General features: G+C 38.4%; 1 protein-coding gene across 2 annotated transcripts in view; it reads right to left on the bottom strand.

The window, feature by feature from the left end:
- Epha4 (EPH receptor A4) overlaps positions 1-16,765 on the bottom strand; it is a 134,650-nt gene that overhangs the window by 21,251 nt on the left and 96,634 nt on the right. For both annotated transcript variants that reach the window (XM_020166169.2, XM_074071831.1), the window contains exons 6-11: positions 14,732-14,856; positions 13,566-13,725; positions 12,241-12,352; positions 4,047-4,105; positions 2,211-2,324; positions 1,399-1,584 (exon numbers count right to left, since the gene is read on the bottom strand). In XM_020166169.2, coding sequence (XP_020021758.2) covers positions 1,399-1,584; positions 2,211-2,324; positions 4,047-4,105; positions 12,241-12,352; positions 13,566-13,725; positions 14,732-14,856 — 756 coding nt within the window. The remainder of the gene's footprint in view (positions 1-1,398; positions 1,585-2,210; positions 2,325-4,046; positions 4,106-12,240; positions 12,353-13,565; positions 13,726-14,731; positions 14,857-16,765) is intronic.

A 16,765-nucleotide genomic window follows, 5' to 3' on the forward strand; every position in this document is an offset into this window, starting at 1 on the left:
CATCAGCAGAAAATTATATCCTTAGCACCAAGTTTCCTTTTTTTGAAGGATTTTCAAGATGAGGAAAGGTGTACTTCTTAAGACATAGTAACAGCAGTTAACACTTAGAAAGTGTATGTTTTTAAATCCACCATAATGCTAGCTACTCTAAATATTTTATTTCATCTCCAAATAAATTTGTAAGGCAAGTGTTATTGTATCTCTGTGCTACAGATGAGGAAACTGAAACAGAAAGGAGTGGCGAGTCAAGGTCACTTGCTTTATTTGCATACAGCTGATATGCAAATCTGTTAGTGGGCTTTCCCTGTGCTGAGCTCTTTAGAAATGTGAATTCAGGGGCATCCCAAGACCTGCTAAATCAAACAGTGGCCTTTGAGACTGTTACAAGAAATTTTTCAGAAGATTCTTACGTATGTTTAAATTTGAGATGCCTGCTTTCCCTTTTGAGTAACCTCATCTTTTCTTCTTATAAAGATTTTGTAACTTGTGTCCTTCTACCACTCTGCCCCACAGCTAAGGTTTCAGTCTTACTCTTTAATGCACTCCACCCCCAACCCTTTGTTGCACCCATGGAAGCAGCAATGGTCACAGCATTTGTTTATTGACAACTTTTCAAAGACACCTTAAATCAAATAAGAGAGACCTTGGTCTTACTGCAGACACAGCCCCAGGCTTACAATATCCTTGACCTGTACTAACTGTAGGAGGTACAAGGGCTCCTGGAACACAGCCACCTTAAACAGTCACTGCTTCAGCCACCCTGTCCACGTGGCACTTTAAAAGTTGGTCTTAGCCAGCCCTACAGATGTACTTCACAAAATGCATCTGTCGAGCTGTGTCGTATTTTAACTGAAGCATGGTTCACAGGCTCAGCAAATGCTAATGGGCTAAAGAAGGAAGGTTCAACCAGGTGTTACTGCAAGTAGGTGCTGAACTGCAACAGCCATAAATCAAGCAGAGCAGACAAGCAAATCCCTCAGTATAATCAAGATTCCCCAGATTCGCTCCCTGCATCTGGAACCGAAGCTTCTAGCACAAGGTGTGGTGGGCTTTTGCTGTGTTTATATCAAAAGTACTGAAAATTTATTTTGCTTACCATCTGCTTGTGCCTACCCAGTGACAATCAGCTTGGCCTAGCAAAGATTTCAAAGATGGTGTGACATACCAAAAACCTGCAATATTAATTTTTCTAAAATTTCACATAATGCTTTAGAGATAGGGTATCTTTGAAACCATAGACCATTTAGGGCTGCCTGTAAGATTAATGACTTGTCCTACACTGATTTCCTATTAGCAATCAGTGAGTCTGTTCCATCTGTCATTTCCCTGGAAAGAAAACGTGTGTTTAATTTCCCAGTAACTCCTAACTTGGCTTTGTAAAAGGAATGACCTGCGTACATTTGGTGACGACGCCTTCCAAGTGAATTATGTTTGGGTGGTCAAACTGTCCCATGATGCTGGCCTCACTCAGGAAGTCTCTCCTCTGCTTGTCTGTGTAACCAGCTTTCAAAGTCTTGATGGCCACACAGATTTCTCTCTTGCCAGGCACCTTGAGACGGCCACTGCAGACTTCGCCAAATTCACCTTTGAGAGAAAAAACAAACAAACAAAAATACTGCGATGGACCAGAGGCACATTCAAGGTTAGAGAAGACTAGCTAACATTCGTTCAGTGCTTGTTACATGACAGGCCCTTTGCTGGTCCTGGTGTACTTAGATTATTTCACACACAACTCTGAAGTAGGTGCTGTTACCTCCATTTTGTCAGAGAAAATGCAGGCTTAGTGAAAAAACTTACCTACAGTCTTACAGTTACTTAAGAAAAAAGAGAGTAAACATTCTTTTTTTTTGTTGTGGCAAAGATTTATTAAAACACCATTAAAGAAAAGAAAATGGCAGGAAAGGGAGCCTAGCTCCTAGAGTGAATGTTCTGAACGCAATCGATCTGACTTCAGATCTCACATGCAAATTCATTTTATTCACATCTCATGTGTTTATTCATATTTCCCAAGAATAAAGCCAAACGTTTCATCAGAGTACTTTATCACACACCACATTTTATACTTTGAATAAGGAAATCTCATTATACAGTATTTATATATATAAATGTACATGCGATACACTTATACATAGATATATAGATTTGTATAATTTACATATAGGACATTTATCAACAAAGCAGACATATAAGACAGATACTCAGACACTTACCAACACCTATGACTTTTTCAATCTTAATGCAGGATGCATCGATTTCTTTGGCAAATTCTCGAACTGCTTGGTTGGGATCTTCGTAAGTAAAGGGATCCACATAAGTTCTAACACCTAGGCAACAAACATGGGATAGGTTGGCTGAACAATTCTCAGGAATCACTAATAAACATAAGTCATGACACTTTAAAAAAACAAAAACATCTGACATAGAGTTATCTGTATGGTCTCTGACATATGAAAATGTTTAAACTCTTGTTCTGGTTTTCATTAGTGGATAAACAAAGAATTGTTAGCTGCTTAAAAGGCTGCTGCTCTACTGATTTCCTGGAATGTCTTCGAACTTCAAAGACAAGAGCTTAAAAACAACCCATCCTATGGACAAAAAGTGAGTCTAGTTAGCTGAATACTGTTCCAATGAGGGGCTCATTGTTCCTTCATCCTTTTATTAAGTCTTCCTCTACTTTGAACTGATTCTCCCTTACCAAATTTTCTCTTTCAACTGGCCCTGTCTACATGGTATCACAAATTTGGATTAAACTTAGGTTAATATATTCAAGAGAGACACCATTAGCTTCTTGATTTGAGAACTTAAACTCTGCATTGGACTTTTACTTTCATTCCATTTTGGAAAGAAGGCGCTATAAGCAAAGATATTAAAGTTTGCCTGGAAAGTTCTACTGAAGATACCTGTTGTGGCCTAATTGTGAATGGTTTCAACACTAGGAAGAGAAAGTCAGCAATACTTAACACTCACAAACTAAATTCAAAATGTGAGTTGTGAGCTCTGAAGCAGCCAGTGACATTACTGACAGCTTTCTATGGCATGGGCCCCTCTCCCTGCTAGAGCTCCTGGGGCATATTGTGGCCGTGGGTGTGCAAGACACAAGTTAGCCCAGTCTCTTTGATTCTCCAAGCCTCTCCTTTTTTTTCCCTTACCCCTGCATCCACATTTATCAGTAATGTACTCAAGTTGGCCTACTCTTTCTACTTCTTTTTAATGTATCATTTTTGTTTATAAACATATACACCATGAGAAAATTAAAAAGTACAGTGTTAGAAAGAAGATGAAATAGACAAAGCCAAAGTTGTCACATCCCTTGTCACTCTACATGTTCTAGCCTGAAAATCTTCTTCCAGATTATTCTTGTTAACTCCCAGTGGCTCTCTTCTCCTACCTTCCTGTGCTAAGCTTATCAACTAGCCACATGTGTAAATAAGTTAAAATTAACTTTAAAATTCATTTCCTCATTCACACAAGCTATGCTAAGATATCAGACAGTGCAGACATGGTTGGTACACAGCCATCATCTCAGAAAGTCCTATGCCCAGGCTCCTGACTAGACCATGTTCCTATGCAAGTCTTCACCGGCTTCAATTATCCTGTTGCTACTGCTTTGAATCTATTCTCTGAGCCCATTTGGAATACCAAACTACCTAAAATCCATCAAAAAAATTAATGAGTCACTAGCACTACAGCTCATAATGCAATGCTTTGGGGAGTAGCAATTACTGCTTAAGTTCTTATTCTTATACTACCCCACCCAAATTTTTACCTCATATGAGAAAAATTACCCATTGAATCTTGCCATTCAGCTATAAGAATCAACCAGTTTGACCAATACTTTCTCAGAGTACAGAATAAAATAAAGAAAAAAAAAAATCTCACTTTAAATAACCTTGCATCACCTATCTCAGTTTAATAACCTTGAAGTATATTATTTGGATAAGGAATGCATTGTATAAATATTAATAACCCTATTAATTTTAGACATTTCTAAACTAGAAAACATGAGGCATGCTCTAAAAATAATATTTATGACCAAATTTTTGTACCTTGATTTAAATGTTTCTCTTCATCTGCTTCTTGTTTTGCTTTACTGTATTTACTCCGTCTATTAAAAAAATTGAGAAATGAAAATTATTTCCTGCCATAATGAATTATTATTTCTTATGGCAAAGACATAAGAAGTTTTTTGCTATATAATGTAAGTCAAGCAAGTATTCAATATACATTTCACAGATAAGAAAACTGAGGCTTACAAGGTAAATAGTTTGTCACCTGGGCGATAAGTCATCGTTTCAAGCCCAAGTAATCAAAGTCTAGAGTCTCTGCTCTCAACCACATTTTAAACATAAAGCAAATATTTTATAGTTATAAAACTATAACTTCAAATCCCCAGAGGAAATTTATTTTATTGAAGATAAGCACATTGGTTATTCTTTTCATATATATATGTTTTAATTAAAATAAGTTGCCATCGTAATTCTGCATAAATCAAATGGCAATATTGTTCAATATGTGACAGGTAATGAATGGTAAGCTGTGTTACTATAACCATGATAGCCTTTACCACAAAAGCCCATTTTCATATTATATTCTTAAAACAATGTGGTTATTGGTTTCAGCTGCTGCATACAAAGTCCTAAATTACTAATGAACATTTAGGAAGCAAATATTTGCTTTGTACTCTGTTACATTCCTTAAAATTTTGTAGAAAATTAGCTTTGAGTAATTTTCTTCCAATAAAATGGTTCATGGCTTTAAAGCTTGCATTCAGTTCCCATGTCTTTTTGGAGCGAAATACGGTTTTGTCATAAAGTTTTGGGTATTATAAATCTTCAGCAGATACAAATTTTTAATCAGGAATACATGTCTCATTTACATGAAGTAGGAAATCAACTCAAGATTTTGGAATCAAGAACATTAAACATACACACACATACTTTTCTGCTTGAGATTGAATCCAGGATTCCACATATGCTAGATAAGTGCTTTACGCATGAACCCCCAGACCTTAAACGTATATAAATGTTGAATCAGGAGAATATATAACTAATCAAGTCATTGATAAATCAACTTAGTTGATATTACAGCTCTCTTAAGTTTGGGAGCAAACCAAATTTTTGAATAAAATGCCCACATTTAGGACTATTAAAATGTAAACTTTATATTGAAATTTATGATCATCTTATGTCTCCTTTGAGTTTCAAAGACAAGTAAGCAAAGCTCTTCCCCCAGGCCAGTGCCTGAGGTCCTGGGAGAATCTGATACCCTCAGCTCCTAAACTTTGAACAGGTAGAAAGGCAGGATGACCATGCAAACAAGAGAAAACATCAGAGAACCTAAAGAAGCCAGGCAGCCCATCCTTTGGGCACATGCGCACAGCTACTCTCCCACATCCTCTCAGAATTGTCAACAGTACAGGAACCAGCTCTGCAATCAGGCCCTCAGATGTTCCTCTGTGTGAATAATTCCCTTGCAAATAATAATCCTTTGCACTTTTATACTGCATTTAACTTTTCAAAGTGCTCTCATCACATATACTATGTCCTCCCAACTATCTGCAAAGCAGCAACCAGCTTTGTAACACAGAGACCCCAGTTACCACGGTTAACTGCAGAGTGCATGTTTCAGTGCCAAATAACAGCCTAGGATTTCCTTTGCATTTAACTTTTCAAAGGGCCTTCAAAGGGGCTATTATTTCACTGCATCTTCACAACAATCTTATGAAAGGAATCAGGAAAACCACACCGCCAAGTTCCATTGTACAGATGAGGACATGGAGCCCAGAATGCATCACCTCCATCTGCTCCTGTCAAGTGCAGGACTTGGTAGGTTCTGTGACCCAGCCCATGACTACGCAGAGCCTCTTCTCATAGAGATGTAGTTACATGGTAACTAGTGAGATTTAATTGTCAATACTACATTTAATGTTAACAAATCCTCTTAAATTGGATTCAACTCTTAAAAATAATTGCTTCATTAAAGAAACTTAACAGGTTTAAATACTTAGAAACCAAAAGAACTATTCGATGAAAGACAGAGTCCCTTCTAATTCTCCCCCTCCCCCTGTCCTTTTGCCTCTTTTAAAGCAAACAGAAGAGTGTTAGATGAGGCTACTAAAACAACATTTTATGTCATGAAAAACAATGTGAGTGGTCCTCAAGGAGTGATAGTGTCTGCCAGCCAAGGGATTGTGTCTTATCGGACCTCCAAAAGCTTTATCTAAAATTGCAAGTATATCTTTTAAACCATCTTGAACACCGATTTAAATTTCTATCCCTTAAAAGAAAGGAAAAATGCACAGAACAGCAGCGCTCTGGTAACTGCCTCCCAGCCTTCCCTTTTGCAGGGCAGGGGACTGAACATAGGGCCCTTGTGCATGCTAGGCAAGCATTCTACCACTGAGATTCGCCTCCAGCCCCCGGTACACACTTGAACTTGTCAAGAGAACTGGTCAAAACTCTGGTGGATACATAGAAACTAGTGGCCTCAAGCTGCCCATGAACATGGCTTTTTGTTTTACATCAAACACATTCATTAAATATGGACAAAGCCAGAGGATCTACAAATAGCAGGGGTGGTTAATTATAAGGCTTACCCTCCCATCCCTTCTTCAGACTTCCCAACATAGAAAGAAGAATTAAACGAGAGAAGAAGGCATACTTTTAAAGACACCTCTTTACTTGGAGTGTTATTCAGAAGAGAAGAACCTACAAGAGTACAGAGAATGCTGAAAAAGAAACACAAGGATTACTGTTCGGAGGCTAATTGCAGCCTCTTAGCTCTCTAATGATACCTTGGAAACAAAAATTCCTGCCTTCTGCTCCACCTTTGTCACCTGATGACCCTTTCCTTGCCCCTTTGCTCAAAGTAGGACAATGTGGTTCATTATTGTCTCAAGAAAGAAGCTGACTCTTGGGTCAGGCGGGCTGGAGGAACCAAACAGCCCAAACAAGGAGCTGATTGTAAATTGACACCGGAGACAGATCACCTGAATAGCAGAAGCAAGGCTTTAGGGAAGAATTTCCAATTATGGAGATGTGGACAGGCTGAGTAAAATGAGGAAGAAGTGGAGTGGTTCATTATTGAAGGTTCCAGAAGGAAGCAGGGAACCTTTCCACAGCAGTAGTAAGCTAAGCCCTGCTGGGCCTGATAATAAGGGCATCAGTGACCCATGGTGGAATGGTGTGAACCTTTCCAGGCTATGTGCTGTTCCTAAACCCTTGACTATTTAATAAAGCAAACAAAATAGAGGACTGAAGCATGCTTTTATCAAAAAACTAACTTCCCTGATCAAGTGGACAGATTTGATAGATGTGCTTTACCGTTCCAAAACTAATTAGTAAAAGGTAAGTAATTTATTCAACTAAAGTGCAGATTAAAGAAGATAAAGCAATGTAATAAGGTGCATGGCTTCCCTTGTCAGTGCTCAATGCATCACCCGTGAAGATTCATAGAAGCCATCCTTCTTTTTCCCGGTCCTTAAGCTGTCATTGTTCTTATACCAAACGATGTCTAAATGTTCTTCATGAGCAACAATTTGAAATAGTTGGAATTGAACCGAATGATTGCATGCGAGTTGTTTAGAAATGTTCCCAAGGTACCATCTGCCCCTAATTGTGTGAATTTACATGACTTCATCAGAGCCAATTTAGGCTAACATTTAAGTGTGTTCATTCTTTCGTGATCATAATATTCCAGGGAAGAAAATTAAGGCACCAGGGAAGATAGATGCAGGCAGAATAGGAACTGTTTTAGCATTATGTGAACTATTAGTGCCAATGTCGAACATCTTAACCTTCCATAAGACGACAAAAGTAACATGCAAACTGACTTTATATTGTGTCATTAATTCACAGATGACAAATTTCCTTCTCCTATTATATATCTAAGTTTTGCTATAGCCATCTCATTTTTCTTAAAATCAATTCACTTCTTTTACTTTAATTCAAGTAAAAGAGGTATTTCATAACCTTAGCATAAATAGAAAACTGGTATCACTAGCAGTTAATATATCCTCGTCATAAAAAAGGAAAAAAACCCGAGAAGCCCAGAGACTCTTCTTATATTCCAGTCCTTTCTTAAAATTGTTTCTCATGTTTGAACAATAAAATATTAGTGGGAAAACTAGTTTGGATACTTTTTAAGGTAAACTGATAAAATTAATATAAAAGGTAGGATTGTCAAAGAAATTTAACACAGACTTAATCATTAATCCTAGAGATGAAGACTTTTTAATTGTATCTTATGATGTCATCGTGAGAGCAGTTTAAAAAGCAAAAGACAGTGGTTATACTGTGGAGATCACAAATACACAAATAGGTAAATAGGGAGATGATGCCTTGCTCGTAAGAGAATGTGCACATGTGCCTTGGTATAAAATTTCTCGTGCCAACACTACAGTGTTACTTAAAACAACACAGCAAGTAAAATTCTGTGCTCTGCAAGGCTCACCCCATCCTGGAATGGTAACTTGAGTGATGAGGAAGCCACAAATCAATGATGCCTATAAATATGTGAATTAATTTACTTGACATAATGTGAGCAGTATAAACATACATCTAAATGAACGCATTCTGAAATATCTCATGTTAAATATTTAAATAAAGGGTATACTTTTAGTAGTTTGATTCGAGATCCCTAAATGCTTACAATTTGAAATTGGCAAAAAAAAAAGTGGATCCAATTGAAAAGAAATGGAGATTATTGTAGTTGGCCTCAAACTCATGTTTGTCAGTATAAATAGAATATGATAAAATAAATAAACTAACTGCTACTTTAAAAATCCAGCAAGATACCAACCGTGAGCGCGAGACTACTTCTCCTTAAATATCAAATTAGCAACCAGCAAGTTTTCCTCCTGTTGGTCATCAGAAGAACTGAAATTTTCCATCGACCTCTTAAAATAATCTCACATGGCATCATGGGAGTTGTTCAAGGAGGCTCCTAGAAGTGATTAGTTTCTGACATCCATTCTGGGCACCAGCACTCTGTGGTTCTATGAAGCAAGGAGTCCCACTGGCCATGGATGCAGCTCGGATTCTCCGGGCTCAGGTGTTTAATCTGTGGCTTTCTCACAATGCTGGCTAAATCTGGTAAGGTTATTTCAGAGGTACCAATTTACTTTCACTAAAGCCTTGGGTTCCATTTTTGTAGCACCTGTCTATTCTCTGTTCACCTGTTCCTGTCCCATTAAACATTTGTAGATTCAGATAACAGAACAGACAATCTGTGTGGGGAGAAGAATTGACTGAGTGTGCTTTAGCTGCTGCAAGCCTGCCAACTACCTGGCTCCAAGCAGCCCTTCCCATGACAGGTTTATGGCCAGCACTAAAGAAGAATCAATATGAGGGCAAGGGGTTGACATTTCATTTTCTAAAAAATGATCCATTGAGGACCAATCACCAAGCAGTGTTTATCAGCCTTAGGAAGTGACTTATTTATTTATTTTTTTAGAATGGGGGAAAAGGGACAGGAATCATGGCTGGTAATTTGACAGGCTCAATTCTCTAAAGGGGGGACTCATAATTGGAAATCCAATGAATCCTGTTATCTATCAATCCTGCCTTAAATAATAAAGTGATCAATAAAAGCAGAGAGGAAATTAAGTCATCAAGCATGAGGACATTATTTTCTATAACCATGACTTTTAATAATCTTTTCTTCCTGAGTTACATTTTCATGTGCTTTTTCTTTTTTTTTTTTGGTCAAAGCCAATGCTTTAAGCAGAATATCCACAAGAGAAACTACCTGTATAGACACACAAAAAGAATGTCGTTTTCCAAAAACAGAACAGGAAGGTAAAACAGGTCCTGTCTGGGAGTTGGGACCAGTGGGAGGGGGAGGATATAAGGAAAGAGGGAAGAAGGGTGAATATGGTGGAAATATTGTGTACTCATCTATGAAAATGGAAAAATAAGACCTGTTGAAATTGTTCCAGGAATGGGAGGAGGGGAGGAAAAAGAACGATGGACGGAATGAATTCAATTATGATATATTGTAAGAACTTTTGTAAATATCACAATGTACCCTCAATACAACAATAAAAATATATTTTTTTATTTTTAAAGAAGTATCCACAAGAAACATAATGAAGCAACTTATTTCTAATTACTGTAGTTTGACTACTATGTCTAGGGCCATGTAAGATGAAAAGAAAAAAAGAAAGGAAGTCTAAAGGAAAGCTGGACCACAAATATAGCATGCTCCCAACCTACTTCAAAGGTGTGGTCAGGACAGAAGACAAGATGGACTTTCTGCAAAGTGTTTTCTCACACGGCTCTGACACGGTGCTGGACTTTAGTCCATTGTTTCTGAGATGGAGATAATACTTTTTTTTCCCCTATTTTTCAAATGCAGAGATATGTAAAAATGGAAGCAAAATCCCCCATCTTCCACAATCAGATGGATATATACCAATGCCTAGTTTCCCACATGTAACATGAATGGTACGTGTACATATACAAAACCAAATGACAATGAAGGAAAAAGCTCACCTTGAGTGATGTCAAAATTTAACTTCTTGGAGATTTAACTCTTTAATCAAGATTTAACTGCTCTAATCAAACACACATACTTGTACACTTTATACCAGAAGAATAAACTCAATGACAGATATAGTGTCGTAAAGAATGATGCATTGTTCATACGGTATTATTATTACAGTGAACAAATTGATCTCTATATACAGAGAAATTTTGGAGAGTGAGGGTGGGAGCATGACATTGAGAAATGCATGTGACAACTGGAGCCATCAAGGCAAGCTAGCACATATGGGTATCACCCTAATAATAGTGTACCTCAGAATGAAGTGAAAGCACGGTGGCTAGCATAAGTAGTGGCAATAGTTAAAGGCACTGCTGTGACATTAGTGAGACCATCAGCAGACAGAGAGAAACTAGGTGGCAGTTAGTGGCCTTAGAGTCAGCAATAGCTCTACTTACCACTATGGCAATGAAATGACCCTAGACAAGGACTCCATGTTTCTTTGGGTCTTTTTCCTCTTCTATGACATGAAAAGCTTTATATTTAAGAGGATCATTTTGACAACAAAAATTCCCACCTTGTGGAACTGTTAATGGTATGTGAGGCTGAAAGCCAGAGAAGGAGCAGATTCTCACACCTACGGGACAAAGATGCTCAGATGTGGAGCACATATTGTGATGAGCGGCTATATCCCAGGATGCCTCTGGAGCTTCTAGGCAGTGTGAATAAAGAGATGGAAGCAGCAACAAAGAGAAAGATTGATTCAAAGGAATATGCTTAAGCCTTTCACCTGTGGCTCAATCCTAGCTATTTGGGAGGCTGAGATCAGGAGGATCATTGTTGCAGGCCACCCAGGGCAAACAGTTCACAAGAACTCATCTCCAAAACAACCAGAGCAAAATGGTCTGGAGGTGTGGTTCAAGTGGTAGAGCACCTGCTTTGTAAGCATGAAGTCCTGAGTTCAAACCCCAGTCCCAAAAATAAGAAAAAGAACACAGTACCAAGACATTGCTATTTTCTCATCATGTTAGATTGCTATCTAGAACTCAGTTTGGATCATAAGCAGTTATGGATGAATAATGTGCTATCTTAGATTCATTTCCAAGGCCAATGCTTAAGAGATAGCCTTTGGGAATGTTGATGACGGTTCTTGAAGGAAGATAGGGGGTCAGTGCTCATGGCTTTATTTTCCTTATCATTATTATTAAGCAACATTATGTCAAAGCACCTACTGTGTGCCATAGCATCTATTGTGCCTATCAAAACCCTTTCATCAAAGGCTGGTGGGATGGCTTAAGTTGTAGAGCTGCCACCTATAATTCCCGGTACCAGCATTGAGGGAGAGAATGACCATTCCCACATTATAAAAGAGGTTAGGTAATACAGGTGGCAAATGGCAAAGCTCAATTTTGGGTCCACATTTTATATGGCTTTTCTTGCCTTTGGCACTAAGTCCAGGCTTAACAGAGGAATAAATATAACACCTTACAGCTTAAGGTACCTAGAAATCTCTTCCTGGTTAGCTTTTCAGTTTGGTTTCTTGGAATTAGTTGGTCTTTCTGGGACTCTCGGTAGAGAGGGCTGCCACCCCTTCTCTACTCCAGTATGGATGTTGGAAGATCAAAGTCACACAGAAGCTTGGCAGGCAAACATTAGGTTTATGATGCTCATCACAAGCTCTGGTTTTGCATGGAGGAGAAAAAAAGCATCCAGGTAAAACTAGGAAGGTGGAACCTGTAGCAGGTGACTGTTCCTTACCTCCTGCTGATGACAAAGGCTGCGATGAGAATGATCACTAGTACCACGCTGCCTGAGACGGAGACCAGAAGGACAGTGGAGTTCGCTCCATCTCCAATGATCCGGGAAGGCACTGGAATGACAGATACAGGCTTACCTTGGGGGTAGTCCTAAGAGGAAGAACATCTGACTGGGTCCCCATAATCAACTTCCTAAACCTATTTGGAGTGCTTGCAGCCTCTGTTGTCTTGTGCTAAATACTTATGCAACAGCAATTCTAAGACAGTCTTCATGAGACAAAGACCTTCTTTTTAATCACTGCATGACAAACTTAAACCAGAAGACTCTTATTCTATGATAACCATAAAAATTTGATGCCTTCTTTTCATTTTATCACCACCCTAACTCTTAAAGTATAAATGGTTTTGAATGTCCTTCCTTCACCCATAGCTATTAAAAACTTACCTATTATTCCCCAGCTCAAAGTCACTTCGTCTTTGCAGCCTTCTTGGATAATATCAAGGATGTCAGTCCACTTCTGACTCAGCCCTTCTTTCATTCTGATTTTTTATTTGATTCTTATTTAATAATTTGTTAATAAGATCATATTGTAATATTGTATCTCCTTATCAAGTAAGCAGAACTTTGGCTTGATTGATAATTTTTTTTTTTGGCAATACTGTAGTTTGAATCCAGAGCTTTGAGCTTGCTAGGCAGGCAATCTACCACTTAAGCCATGCCTCCCTCCCATAATTTTGGTTTGTTGGTTAAGGAGGTGAAGATATTGTATGCAACCACTTGTGTTTGGATAGGCTCCTCCGTAGACTTTTGATTCAATCAACCAGTGGATCCATCTACCTCACATGCAGGAAGATGTGATAAGTTTATCCAAAGGGGATTTAAAACAGACTCACACAACTGATCTGACTTGATTTAAACAGATTTGTAGCAATAACTAGGAAAAAAAGTATTTTGAGCCCTCTCTTTATGTTCTCAGAAAGAAATCTCTTTATCTTAATGCAGGGTAGCTATGCAACCCTCAATTAGTCAGTTTAGTAATCCCATTTTGAGAGAACTCAGAAGGAGAAAAATTGGCAACATTTTTCATTTGTTTGAAAAGACAGATCAGATACTACTATGAAAAATGTTCTTCTCTATCTAAATAGCATGAGGTTTCCTAAGTTACAGACATTTACTATCGTATTTCTTGCGACATCCATTGCAGCAGTGATTGCCTAACCAAAAATTATGTATACATAAAGCTCTTTAGATTTCATTTTAGTGGGATTCACCCTGTATTATAAAAAGAACCTCAGAACGAGTCGAGTCTGGGTGTTCCCTTTTACCTGTGTTGGTTGTGACCTCCAAGGGCTCGCTGAAGTCACCATAGCCAGCAGCTGTCCTGGCTCGCACATGGAAAACATAGGAAGTCAGAGGGTTCAAGCCTTTGATATCCGTGTTCCTGGCAGCTGTCCGAACAATACGGTAGCTCCGCTCATTCTGATCCTACATTACAGAAAGATAAAATTGGTGAGGGCAGAAAAACGAGTATCCTGCTGACTCGAGACACAATATAGAAGGAGCCAAGCCAGTCTCAATGCTTGGAAGTAAGTGGAGCTGGATAAGCTCTCTATCCCCACGCTCTTCAATGTTGTAAATACTACTGTTACTTTTTAGATATTTAAAGAAATGCAGAATCAGGTCTGATTATTGTTGACACTAATTTTTACTCATAATCTTGTAAAGAGAACATTAAATTGTGTGTTTCTAGCTCTATACCTAGCAATTTAAAAGGAATAGCTGTAGGACAGTCCCTGGCTCTTTCTACTTTATGTCTAGAAAGTGTCAAAAATACTGTAATCTGATTTCAATTTAAAAAAAATCTAAGCCCTTTTCTGCTTTTAATAGGGAGCCAATAAATGATTATCTTTGAAAAGAAAGAAGACAATTGTTCATTTTCTAGACAAACTTGAATGCAAATAGCTCTCTTTAGAATTGTCCTTTAAGCAACAAGTTATCTATAAAAATGCAGAATGTAATTTTCTTCCCTGATTTTCTGTCAAAAGTCATCAAAACCTACACCTTCATGCTGAATAGCAGTGATCTACTTAAACAGATCATTACGGAAACTGTTATGAGTCACTCTCCCTGATAAAAGGTTTATAGATAAGGACTTCTTAGCTATCTTGATTTCTATTACTAGAAAAAAAATATAATTATATAAAACACATTGTATTTTTTCTATTTCTAGATAGCTAAATAATGAATTCATAATCAAATTTGGGAAGAAAGATGAATTTTGTTTTGGTATCCTTGGAATTTCACAATTTAGAACTGGCCAATACCTAAATGGAAGGAAGTAAAGAAGGAAGGAAGGAAGGAAGGAAGGAAGGAAGGAAGGAAGGAAGGAAGGAAGGAAGGAAGGAAAGAAGGAAGGAAAGAAGGAAGGAAGGAGGGAAGGAAGGAGGGAGGGAAAGGGAAGAAGGGGAGGGAGAAAGGAAGAAAAGAATACCTTCTCATAATACTTGACTTCATACTCTAAGATTACCCCATTGGGTCGATCTGGTTCCAACCAAGCCAGAGCCACACTGTATCTTGTGACTTCTTTAGCCTGGACCAAAGCAATGGATGATGGTGCTATTGGGGAAAACAAAAAGCAAAAGATGTTTTAATCAAAGGAAAATAATATTTGAGGACATCAGCCAATATTTTTACTTTACTAAAGAAATCATATAAGATGGCCCTTCCTTCTGACAATTTTGCTTCTCTCTGGTATAAACATACCCCTTTTTAAAATCATTCTCTCCAAAATTTGTCTTGTATGTGGTTAATCTTTAAAAAGACTACTGTGAAGTAAAGGCTTGGTGGCCCTGGGGCATATACTGCTCCTCATCACCTGTTCCACAGACAAATCTGTAGGAATAGGGATGGCTGCCTAGGTTGGCCTTTTGCAAACCATGGTGACCTTGGGGAGATCTTCCTTTAAGCTCAGCAAACTGGCTCTCAACCTACCTCCAAATATTGTTAAGCATTATCTTACTGATATTTTATACAACCAAGAGAATTTGCAATCTTCCATAGGCATGGTAGAGAATGCTGAAAGGTAAACAACTGATATATATTCCAATATAACTAAAAGATTGCTTAATTGCAGTAAGAGTTTTAGTTTAAACACAACCATGCAAATAATAAAGAACACAAATAAAACAATGATGGTCTCTCTGGACATACATGGCATTTTGGAACTATTTTACGAGTTGACATATTGCTTTTGCCCACTGAACAGCAAGCCTGCTCCTTTCCACCGAACAAAACACAAAAGCAGTCCTCTTGTATGTGTTATTGGGGGTGGGAAAGAAGGTCATACTTGAGACTTATAAAGCCAGGCTGCCTAATGCTTTCTTCTCCTCTGTGGTGTCATCTCCAGCCAGCTGTCATCAAGCTGTGCTGTGACTGACAATGACTGGTACAAATGTGTAATCTCCAGGGAGAAGAGGGAGCATTCATGAAATCCTTAATCTCATCTAACAAAGCTGGCCTGTGGAACCAGAGATTAGGGGTCTTCCCAAATTGAATGCATTTTCACTTTTGTTTCTGAACTGTGGGAATATGTGAAAAAATATCAAAAAATGTCTCCTGAGGAACAACAAATTAATACTGGGTCATCCTCCTGCCCTTCCCCAATACATACAAGACTGCCAACCCACAACTCAGAAGAAAGATTAAGTAAAATAAATTGTTACTGAAAATGAATCAGGAAAAGCTGCAGATCTGTTTGACAGTATCTGAGTACCTGGTGGCAGGAAAACCAACAGGACACACCAGTCACAAAAGACAGTCTCCTTGCTGAAGCCAATGCAGCAGGAGCTGTCTCCTAGAGGCAGGAATTTGACAGCCTGACATCTCTGTTAGGGATGCCTCTGGATGGAAACACACAGAGACAGACACCCCTTCCCATTTTTCTATCTTTCTCTCTCTCATTCCCAAAGCTATTCCAGATTGGATCTCAGGCATAAACATAAGTGAAAGATACAGTGTATACACATGTTATCCATCAAAGGCAACTTCAAGGTTAGTAACCAAACTGGCTGAACAAAGCTACATGCAGCAGACATATGGAAGCCACTGAACATCGGAGGAAAATGAAAACAGGAAGTGTGCTCACCAGCTGTATCAAGACACCCTCCCCTCAACACACACACACACACATGTACACACACACACACACACACACACACACTGTCTCTCTTTTTTTACTGGATGGCACAGAGCTATCATCTTGCAGGATGCAAGAGCAACTTTCTAAAATATGGAGGTAGCAAGGGAGCTACGAAGACTGCCTGTCTGTGAAAAGCCATTTCACTTCAGGTAATAAATACATTTCCTAACAAAGCACTTTAGCATACACTCCATAAAAAGGGGCTCTTTAAACTCTGGTGTTCGGGATTGGGAAATGAAATAGAAAAGTGAAGCCATTAGAAAGGAGGAATGAGGCAGGAAAACCATAAAATTATAAAATGAACTTTCTCTCAGAAATGCCCTGGGT

Source organism: Castor canadensis, chromosome 4 (genome assembly GCF_047511655.1).
Source record: "Castor canadensis chromosome 4, mCasCan1.hap1v2, whole genome shotgun sequence".
Lineage (NCBI taxonomy): Eukaryota > Metazoa > Chordata > Mammalia > Rodentia > Castoridae > Castor > Castor canadensis.